The sequence below is a fragment of the Myotis brandtii genome, unplaced genomic scaffold (assembly GCF_000412655.1).
Source record: "Myotis brandtii unplaced genomic scaffold, ASM41265v1 scaffold129, whole genome shotgun sequence".
Taxonomy (NCBI): domain Eukaryota; kingdom Metazoa; phylum Chordata; class Mammalia; order Chiroptera; family Vespertilionidae; genus Myotis; species Myotis brandtii.
In genome coordinates this window covers 881,185-891,551 of record NW_005354551.1, presented here as the reverse complement: position 1 = coordinate 891,551, position 10,367 = coordinate 881,185, and the positions used below count along the sequence as shown (strand labels likewise).

The window sequence follows — 10,367 nt, the reverse complement described above, 5'->3', positions numbered from 1 at the left end:
CGCAGGGGGGTGGGAGAGCTCTGGGGTAGGCAGGGGACACATCTAAGGATTCGCTTCTCCCTCCACAAATGTGGTGAGGAACTTGTCTTCAAATTATTTTCGTTTTCTTGGAATCCTGTGACAGATGAGGCAACTGAGGCCAAGAGAGACATGATTTGCAAGGCCCTACAGTGAGTTAGGGGACTTGAACCCAGGGCTCCTGGTCCCTAGGCCCTACCTCTCAGCCCTTCTTCTAAATACCCCTAACATGGCCCCTCTTGAACAAACAAGTTCCACCCGGTATAAATTCATGTGGCTAAAATGAACAGAAAATCTTCTTAAAAGAAAATAAAATGACAGTAAAAGTAAGACATAAATATTTTCTTTTTTTCTCACATTTCCGTTTTCTCCCCCTGGGGTGGGGGTGGAGTGGGCTAAGGTAGAGAGTCCTGCAGGCAGCTGAGGGCAAAGTGACAAATTTCTAAGTTCAGCTCCCGGAACACGCCCTACCCTTCCTCATAACCAGACCTTTACAGAAGCCGTTCTCTCCACCTGGAACACCACCTCCCCCTCACTTCTCCCAGCTGCTTCACAGCCTAAAAGGCACTTTATCTTGAAAGCTTTCCCTGACTCTCACCTCTGCCAAGTCTAAGTACCCCCACATGACCCCACAATGCCCTTCACTCCCAGTAAAAATACTCATATTGGTTGAGCTTTTGCTCTACCAGATACTCTTCTAGCCACTGTATGTGTATCCTTCCTTTACGCTCACCTATGAGGTAGGTGCCTTTATGATCCTATTTCACAGATGTGGAAACTGAGGCTTTCACAGCTTGTCTCCCTGACACCTGCCCCAACTAGAGCCCAGAAGGAGGGGGGACTGGATCACTTCCATCTTCTACATCCCAGGGCCCACCGAGCCGGATGTGGTGGACACGGACCGGACAGGTAGTGGGGGACAGGAGGACAGGTGGGAAGCAGGTGGGTGGGTGCCCAGGCTACCTGCTGGGCGTCCCCTTCTGTGTAGGGCAGCTTGGTGGACACGTGAAACATGATCTCCTTGTTGCGGAAGTTGCAGTACACAGACTCGGTCCCCGTCTGCCCGTGGGTCACGTCCAGGCCTCCGCGGAACCTGCCCCCGGCCCCCCAGGCCACGGCTCAGTCTCCAGCCCCGCCAGGCCTCCTTGGGGCCAGGACGGGGGCTCCCTCCCTGCCCAAGATTACAGTCTGCTCATCCCTCCCTAATGCTCACCCCTTAAAGTCCTGCAGTTTGACCTTCTGGCCAAGAAATTCGAGGAACTCCACGAAGGCAGGGCTTTCCTCGTTGGTACTGAAGAGCTCCTCCTCGGAGGTCTGGGGACACAGAGGGCAGAGGTCATGGAGCTGCAGCACCTGGCCGCCCCTCCCCGCCGCCCCAGAGAAGGCTGGAAGGAGGACCTCTGGCAGCCCCGGGAAACTGAGTCCCTGGGGAGGTGCTCTCCCCGGAAAAGGTCTGAGGTCCCAGGGGGGGGGGGGGGGGAGCAGGGAGGAGGAGGAGGTGAGCACACCTGCCCAAGCTTCTGATAAATGACTCCAAACTTGAAGTTGTTGCTGATGACGTGTTCATCAAAGGTGACAATGAGCCGGGAGGCCTGGGGGGAGAGGACAAGGGGTGAACAGACTGCTTTTCCAGGCTGTCATTTACTGCTCTTACTATGTGCCAAGCACTGTGGCCGCATGCCGCGTGCATCGTCTCACTTAATCCTCAGAACAAATGCATGAGGCAGACATTCCTGCCGCTCCCATTTTACAGATGGAGAAACCAAGGCTCAGAGCTTGTCTCAGGCCAACAGCTTGCAAGGCAGAGCTGGGACTTGAACTTCGGTCTGTTGGACTCCAGAGCTCAAGCTCATTGCTCCTGAGTTTTGTCTATAAACCCTCACCCCGACTCCATGCTACAACACCCAGCTCCCAGTTCCCTCCTTGCTCCTCTGTAAACCCACCTCATCGGTCTACAACAGGCCAAGGCCCACCAACTTGCTGTGGGACCTCGAGCTCGTTCCCTCCTCACTTTGGGCCTCGGTTTCCTCTTCTGTAACTGAGATGGAATCTAATTTCCGAGGCCCCTTCCTTCAGGGACATTTCCCGGACCACATGACCCCTCAGGCACTGCATCTTGCTCTAGAATTCTGTCAGAGCCACAGGGTCCACATGTCTTTCAAGGCCCACCTCTTTCAGGAAGCCCCCTGGCTCGCTGAAGATAGAAGTCCCTACCCTTTTCCCACATGGTTACTGCACCCGGAAGTGCAGCTGCTGTCTAGGCAGCACTGATGAAGGTGCCTGTGTTATTCTCTCTCACCAGGTCCCTCTGGGGTCGGAAGGCAAGGCCAGTGAAGTCCACTGGCTTGGGAACACCAGTTGCCCTTGCGAGGGTCCCCAAATTACACTGAGAGTTTCCAGAGGTAAGGCACGCCCCTCCCCCACCCCCACCCTCCACAATCCCGGCTGCCAACACTAGGTTTAAATGCAGACCTTTATTATCTGCTGTGCACCTCTGGGTAAGACACAGAACCTTTCTGGGCTCCAGTTCCTCTTCTATAAACTGTGGACTTCGCAGGGTTATTGTGAGGATTGAAGAGAAACTTAAGAAAAATACCCTGCACACTGCAGGTGCCCATAAGTGCTCAGTGCCCTGCTCACCCACCCACCTTCAGTGAGCAGGGCCCAGGGCCCGCCATACCTTGGGGTAGAGCACAGGATAGAATCGATCCACATTCACATCTTCGCACACCAGCTGCAGGAGGAGATATGGGGGTGCCTGGAGGTGGGGACAGGAGAGGGGGGCCCTCTGGGCCTCCCAGGCCTAGTGCGGAGGGAGCGGGGGAGGCACGGTGCAGAAAGGAGAGGGAACCACCAAAGTGGAAGCAGTACTGTGGGCTCACTGCTGCTCAGAATGGGGTGTGGACAGCTGGGGTCCCCCGTTTCTGAAAGTGCTCTAAAACAGTGCCAAAACACACAGGCAGGGGACTGGGCCCAGCACATGGACATCAGAGGACATGTGAGAGGCAGGACCTCAGCGATGGGGCCACAGCACACAGGGCTAGGACCTGGAGCTGAAGATGAGAGCATGCTAAGGCCTAGCTGCAGCCCTCACTCTGTGTGCCCCGCCCGCCCCAGGGGTGTGCAAAGGGGGCCCCGCATGAAGGAGCAGAGGCCTCACCTTTGCCATCTGGACCACGTTGGGGAACTCGGTGAGGCAGGAGATGGGGATGACATCGTGGTATGTCCGGCACTTGGTCCTGGGAGGAGAAAGCCCACGATGCAAGGCTAGGCAGCGGGAAGGGAGGTGGGAGCCCCTCCACACTAAGACCCAGTCCTGGCTCGGGCACTAACATGCTGTGCAACCTCAGGCCAGTCCTTGGCCCTCTCTGGGCCTCCGTTAGAAGAGTGGGTAAAATGAGACGAATTCTCAGATTATAAGACCTCAGCCCTCCCTGCTGTCACAGGGCCCCTCACCCCACCCTCACCTGAGCAGCAGCCGCAGGTGCTCCTGGTCCCCGATGACATCGTATTTGAGTGAGAAGACAAGGTGGCCCAGGGCAGCGTCCAGTGAGTAGTAATTGAAATGCTCCTGTGGGGGGCGGTAGAGGCCAGGGGAGTGGGTGAGGCTGAGCGTGGGGTTTCTGGGAACCAAACCGGAAAGCCAGCTCACTCCTAGATGGGGTCCTTCACCAGCAGCAGGTGTCCCGGCTAACGGCAGACTCTGCACCAGACAGACCTGCATTCAAGTCCCACTTGGCCACTTGCCAGCTGGGGAGCCTGAGAAGGTCACCTCACCTTCTGTGCCTCAGTTTCCTAGTCTGGGAACTAGAAGGGAGGCCTCCTACTGTGGGATGGTGGCAGGGACTGAAAGGGATAAAGTGCCTGGCACAGAGTAGGTGTTCAACGGACGTTTATAGAAACCCCGGCTCTCTGGGTTCTCACCAGTTTCAGGACCCCATTTGGTATCTCCGTATCTGTGTCCCAGCCCTGCCTTTCTTAGCACTGAGCACACAGTAGGGGCTCAATTAAAATATGTTGACTGACTGATTGCTCAACCTGTGGCCCCTGGAGCCAGGGCCCGTGGGAAACAGGAAGTGAAACATCTCATGAACACACTGGGCGGCTGACCGGGCAGGTTCCCACCCTCCTGCCTCATCGGAAGAAGCTGCAGGTGGGAAGGAATGGGAGAAATATCCCAGAGGCCACAAGGGGAAGCTGCTGCAGGGACAGTTCCCCCAGAGAGGAGCCCCGGGCTGGTACCTCCAGGGGGGGGAGTCCCAAAGCCCAGGGCCAGGAGTGCTGGGAGATTACACCCCAGCCTGGCCTGGGCTCCCCCTGCCAGCCCCGACTCTGGGAGTGTGCAGGCTCCCCAGCCACACCCACCCCAGGAGTCATCCTGGAAGTCAGTCCTGTTTAAACATGAACACCTGTGCTCAGAGGGCAGGCAGAGAAGGAGGCAGGGGCCGGGGATGTGCTCAGGGAGAGTCCAGGCAGAGTCCCCCTCAGCCCTGCCTGGGCACAGAGTGACGGAAAACCCCAAGTGCTTGGCACCATCTGCAGAGAGGGAGCGGCAGGCACTTGGCAAGGAGGGCTGCACCAAGTCCTCACGGTGGGGAGTTTCCCCAGACCCCGTGCTGGAGCCCAAGGAGCCCAAGGGGCGCAGTGGGAAAGTGGGCTCAGGGTCCCAGAAAGTCAGTCCCCCAAGTCATCCTAACCTCCGCCTCTGCCAGAACAGGCCCCAGTGCTTCCCCAGTCACCCCACCTGGAGGCAGGAGGTGGCCCTGGCTCTCTCCCGGCCCCCGGGGTCCCCTCCGCTCTGTGTTGCGAACCCGACTCTGGTCATCATGCCCAACTTGTACCTCCCCAGATCCTTCTGTGCTCAAGGCACTTGCTCTGTCACTTGTCCTTCCTTGGCAAACTTTTCTGAGTGCCAACTATGTGCTAGGCCCACCCAGTCCCCCAGACCCCACCAGCTGCCAGGCCCAGCTAAGAGCCTCCGGACAGTGGGTAGCAAGATGCAGGTCTCTCAGCTGGAGGCAGAATCCCTATACTGGCTTTGTCCCAGGCAATGGCTCCTGAACCAGGACCAGGCCAATGCCTTGGGCCCAGACTGAGGTCACACAGCTCCTAACTCCCCAAGGAGTCACCCCTCCTCCCAACACACACGTGTGCACACGCACAGACATGCCTAGCAACATGGCCCTTCCCAAAGCATGTCCTTTTAAAAATATGACATATAACTATAACTTTAAGATTTATAACATGTTACTTTGACACATTCATGTACCGTAGTATGATTGTCGTTGTAGCAGTATTTATCGCATTACATAATTATAGTTCAATATTGTTATCTGTTCCCATAGCGTGTCTTGATGGAAGGTCAGCCAGAGCTAACTCAATTCTTAGCAGTTTCCTCTTCTGAAAGACTAGGCAGTCCTGATCTCACAGAGTAATTAAGATGTGATAATCACAGCTAACATTCATCACGTACTTACCATGTGTCAGGCATGGTTTTCTAGGCTTCAATGTACTTTTATTACCTCGTTTTTATAGACAAGGAAACGGGCTCAGGAAGGTTAAATAACTTGCCTGAGGTCACACCATTAATAAATGGAAGAGCCCAGATTCCCACCCCGGCCTCGAGATCCCGGAGCCACGCTACAACCTGTCACCTCAGAGAAAACCGACATAGAGACAGCACCTGGGGTGGAACCGGGCACATACAGGGTCCCAGCGTGGGACCTCCCTCCAGCTCCCACAAACTTTCCCAGTCACTCTGGCCTGGAACCCCGCTGGGTGACACTCTGACAAGTTGGGACCAGGCAGGGTCCCTGCTCGGGGGCTGGTGTTGGGGTGAGGGTTGCATCAATCCAGGTCACACCATGACATTACTGTGTCTTCCCAGCCGCCACCTCAAGCCGCCTGAGGGCAGGGCCTGGGTGGTTTTGCCTGCTGCTCCACACCTGGTGCCGTGAACAGGGCCAGGCACACTGCGCTGGGCACCATTATAAACTCTACCAGCACCCTGCCATAAAGCCTTGCAGCAACCTTCTGCGGTGGGTACCGCCATCACCTCCGTGTCCGCAGCTGAGGAACAGGCACAGGGAGGTGAGTCACTGGCCTGATGTCCCGTGCAGCAAGTGGCACAGCCAGGACGCAGACCCTGGTGGCGTCTCTGCTGTGGACTGCCACGCCGTCAGACTGCTTTTCGCAATCAGTGTTTGTTGAGTGAATGAGCGCACCCACTATGCATGCTCCCTGAGACTCCAGCTCTGGGACTGTCACCCAGCCCCAGCCCGAGGGTTCTCTTCCTCCCAGGCCGAGACCCCGATACCGGCTGGAAGGGGGGCCAAGAATCCGCCTTCTCACAGCACCCACCTTGCCGAGAAAGTGCTTCCGGTAGATGCGGGCTGTGGGGTTGCACTCCAGCTTCACCTTGGTCGTGGGGGACTGCAGCGGCTCTGTCTCCGGGATGCTGGTGATTTCGTGGTTGGTGCCTTCAATCCAGTAGCCCCCAAACTGGGGCAGCAGGATGAGGGGGAAGGGCCCTTCTCGCCCCAGGACCTGAAGGGGGACTCGGTTGAGAGCCACCCACACTACTCCCCACCAGGGACCCCAGGACAACTCCCCAGCTCAGACCTAGGGACAACCCAGACACTACACGGGTCCCAGACCACATGGAGCCTCCCCCCACGTCCCGTTCTCAAAGGATGGGGGTGGGGACGGAGAGCCAGGAGCAGGACCTTGGCAGAGAGGCTGAAATGTGTAGCTCAGAGGCCTTGGGTTCAAATGCGCTCTGAAGTCTTTGGCCTGTAAACCGAGTCTCTAACTGGTTAGACTCCTGACAGGGCGGAGAACGGGGCACCCCGACTCCCTGGGTGAGTGCCTTCCAGCTTGGGGCGAGGATGGGCTCGGGGGCTCCAGCGGGTTACCTCGTGGACACTTGGGTAGGGAATGTAGTCCTCCTCCGTCTGCAAAACACAAGCAGGGCCGAGGCCCAGCGGGGATGGGTCCGTGCCCTTTCCCCGCAGCCTCCCCAGAATGTCCTTGTTTGGCCAGTACCAGGCTGGGGCAGGGCTTCCTTTGGGGTGACCCCACGCCCAGCCTCCCCAGAATGTCCTTGTTTGGCCAGTACCAGGCTGGGAGCATCTCCCCATCTCGCAGGTGGGGCAGGGCTTGCTTTGGAGTGACCCCAGGAGGCTGGGGCTGAAGCAGGCTTAGTTCACTGAGTTCTGGCGGCCTCTTCTGGGCCTGATCCTGCCTGGGGAGGAGGAGGCTCGCTGCCCGCCCCACCTCCCCGGAAGGAACCACCAGACCAGTGGTTCTCGGTGCATGAGAACAGCCTGGGGGCTCATTAAACACAGGCGGCTACGAGCCACCCCAGAGTTTCTGATGCCCTAGGTCTGGGGGGCCCAAGAATTCACATTCTCACAGCTCCCAGGTGGTGTTGATGGGGCTGGTCTGAGGACCACGCTTGCTTTGAAAACCCCTGCCCTGGACAAAGATCAGGCTTATGCCCATGAACCCCCTTTAATTCTCACCCCTGCAGCCCTGAGCCCACTCCCCCAGGCCCAGCTGCCAGTCTTCATGGATGGTTGGGGTCCCAAATCACCAACCAGAGAACCACATGCCTACCTGGAGAGGCTATATGCAGTCCCCCCGCCCCCCAAGAAAAATGTGAGACCAAACAACAGCCTCCTTGCATCCCCTTCAGTCCCCGGCTTCCTGTCCGGCTCCTCATGGGAGGATGGGGGGCAAGCAGGCTACCTCTCCCCATACCCCCTCCCCCTCAGCCTTTCAGGTAGGAGCTACACGGAGCAGGAGTTTGAGTCTTTCTACAACTGCTTATCATAACCGGCTTCCAGGAAAACCGTTTACGTAGGCCGTGTCTTGTGAAGGATGGGGCTTTGACGCTGGGCGGGGAGGCCTGGAGAGGCAGGTGAGTTCGCAGTGCTGAAGACTGGTGGGGAGGAGCTGGACTGAAGGCCCCAGACCTATAGCAAGGGAGGGGTGCTCCACACATCTCAGAACTCCTAGAGAGCTGGACCGGACGGAGCTGGGTACCCCAGCACCCAGCCCCTAGGAGGACTACTTCATGAAAGGGGATGGGTTCTCCTGGCCTGGCTGCTTGGTGAGCAGCTGTGATAGGACTTCCCAGGCCCAACCCATCCCCACTCCCGAGGGAGGGAGTCTGCCTGCTCCTCCCAGCCCAGGTCCCCAAGCCCTTTGGAGAGGCTGCTGAGGAAGCCCAAGGATGGGTAGGGTGGTCATGGTTCAGACCTACCTTGAGGGGTGGTGGGAAGGAGCATCGTTGTTCATCCATCCTGCTTCCCTGCAAAGAGAGGGCAGCACTTCCTGTTACACCCCTCCCGCCCTTCACACCCCTCTCGGGCTCGCTGCAGGGCTACCTCCCCTGGGCTCACAGCCCTTCCTGTGTCGAAGGGAAAGTCCGCCCAGGTGGGGTACTCCCGGGCAGGGTGCTGCTTCACTCAGGCCTCTCTGCAGGCCTGGCGGTCCTGCTGGGAAGTAACCTGGGCTGTGGGAGGCGGCGGCAGGGAGGGGCCGGGGGCACTGTGCGGGAATGCCTGCCGCTGGGAGTGGGGGCAGGGGTGGCGTGCGCGTGCCTGTGTGAGTGTGGGGAGCAGGGAGGGAGGCTATTGCATCTACACAGATACGTGTTGTTGAGAGAGAGGGGGAGGGAGGGAGAGACCTGGAGAGGGAGAGGGAAAGAGGAGGAGAGAAAGAAAAAGAGAGGAGGAGGGGAGAGATGGACACAGAAAGACTAAATAAGAGAGGCAGAGAAACAGGAAGGGGAAGGAGAGAGGGTTTAGGGGGTGAACTGACATTAGGGAAAGCTCCTGCGGTTTTTCCCACTCATCCCAGCCCCCTGACCACCTCCCAGCACATACCCTTGCAAAAAACAGACAAGGGCTTGGAAGCCCAGGGCTGGGCAGTGGAGGGTGGGCAGGGGTCAGGCAGAGGGGGCGAGGCTGCCTAGCTCATGGACACCTCCCCCTCCCTGCAGCACAGCTCTGGCTGCCCTGAGCCCTGGCATCTGCCCCTCCTCCCATTTTACAGGATGGGGGGGCGGGGGGAGCCTTCAGAGTCTGTGATGCCTCTTGGGGGGTTGAAGTGGAGAACCCAGCTCTGTGAGAGGAGGGGGGTGGAAGGTAGGGAAGCACACAAGTGGAACCTGGACCCCCAAGTCAGATAGGGAGTTGGGCCCTACCAGTCCCCATCCTCTACTCTGGACAGAGAGCTCTGGACAGCACACTGCCACCATCTCCTCCCTGCATGGCCTGTCTTCAGAGAGGTGCGGGGCAGGAGAGGTAGCCAGGGCCCGCCACCCCCAGCCCAGCCCATCTGTGGCTCCCAGGAACGGGCAATGGATCCAGCCTCACCTGCATCTTTTCAATCATCTCAAACAGATCTGTGTTCTGCAACAGAGATGGGGAGAGAGCAGGTCAGGCCTCAGGGTGGTCCAGCTGATCCTGCTGAGCCCCCAAGGAGTCTGCACCCATCCGTCCTGGTCCCCCTAACTCTGACCAACCACCCTGGGCCTGTCAACCCAGAACCCGGGCCCCTGCAGGGCAGCATACCCCACTCAGTCCCCTTCCCCAAAGGAGGAGGCTGGCGCCTCAGACAGAGGGTGTGACCCCTGGGGAAAGACACAGCTTCCCCATGTCACTACGAGGTTGGCAGTGCCAGGATCGGCCCATGCACCCCTGAGAAGAGCCCCAGGTCCCAGCTCCAGAGAGGAGCTTAGCTGGGACCCTCAGGAGGATCTGGGGTTCCACCCTCACCCTCAAGCAGTGTGGGGTGGGGGCTGTTCGGGGAGAGGATGCTGGGGTGTCCAACTGGCCCAACATGCGTGTGTGTGTGTGTCCACAGCACCCCTCACCCCTCATAGACAGCCTCTCCTGTGGCTAGCCAGGGCACACGCAGGGTTAATCGGGCATCTGCCAGCTGCCTTGGCAGCGTCAGCCTCTCCAGCGCCAACTCCCTGTGAGCCTTCCTGGAAGGCGGCATCCTTTATGGCTGGTGGGGCAGGGGGCTGGGCCTGGGAAGCCCCCAGAGTCTCCAGGAGGGCGCCCCTCCCCCAACCCCTCCCAGCTCCTGCTGCCCAGTGGGGGCACCACCTGAGCTCACACACATGTGCTACGGGGCTGTGCACCAGGAAACACATACTCTTTCTCTCTCTCTCTCTTGCTCAAACACACACGCACAAGCCTACACACCAATATTGAAACAGTCTCACTGTACCAAAGAAAGCAAACACAAACCCACGGGGTCTCTGCACACCAACTCTCAGGCTCAAAGCTATACACTGACCCGCGAACACCCGTGTTGGTGTCCTAAGTTACACA

At 58.4% G+C, this 10,367-nt stretch overlaps 1 protein-coding gene across 1 annotated transcript in view; it reads right to left on the bottom strand.

Annotated features, from left to right (window-relative positions):
- RAP1GAP (RAP1 GTPase activating protein) overlaps positions 1–10,367 on the bottom strand; it is a 47,651-nt gene that overhangs the window by 13,623 nt on the left and 23,661 nt on the right. Inside the window, exons 3-12 of the mRNA XM_014534359.1 lie at positions 9,402–9,437; positions 8,285–8,332; positions 6,933–6,971; positions 6,379–6,564; positions 3,486–3,589; positions 3,179–3,257; positions 2,699–2,752; positions 1,527–1,610; positions 1,232–1,332; positions 982–1,111 (exon numbers count right to left, since the gene is read on the bottom strand). Of these exons, the coding sequence (XP_014389845.1) occupies positions 982–1,111; positions 1,232–1,332; positions 1,527–1,610; positions 2,699–2,752; positions 3,179–3,257; positions 3,486–3,589; positions 6,379–6,564; positions 6,933–6,971; positions 8,285–8,332; positions 9,402–9,419 (843 nt within the window). The 5' untranslated portion in view covers positions 9,420–9,437. The remainder of the gene's footprint in view (positions 1–981; positions 1,112–1,231; positions 1,333–1,526; positions 1,611–2,698; positions 2,753–3,178; positions 3,258–3,485; positions 3,590–6,378; positions 6,565–6,932; positions 6,972–8,284; positions 8,333–9,401; positions 9,438–10,367) is intronic.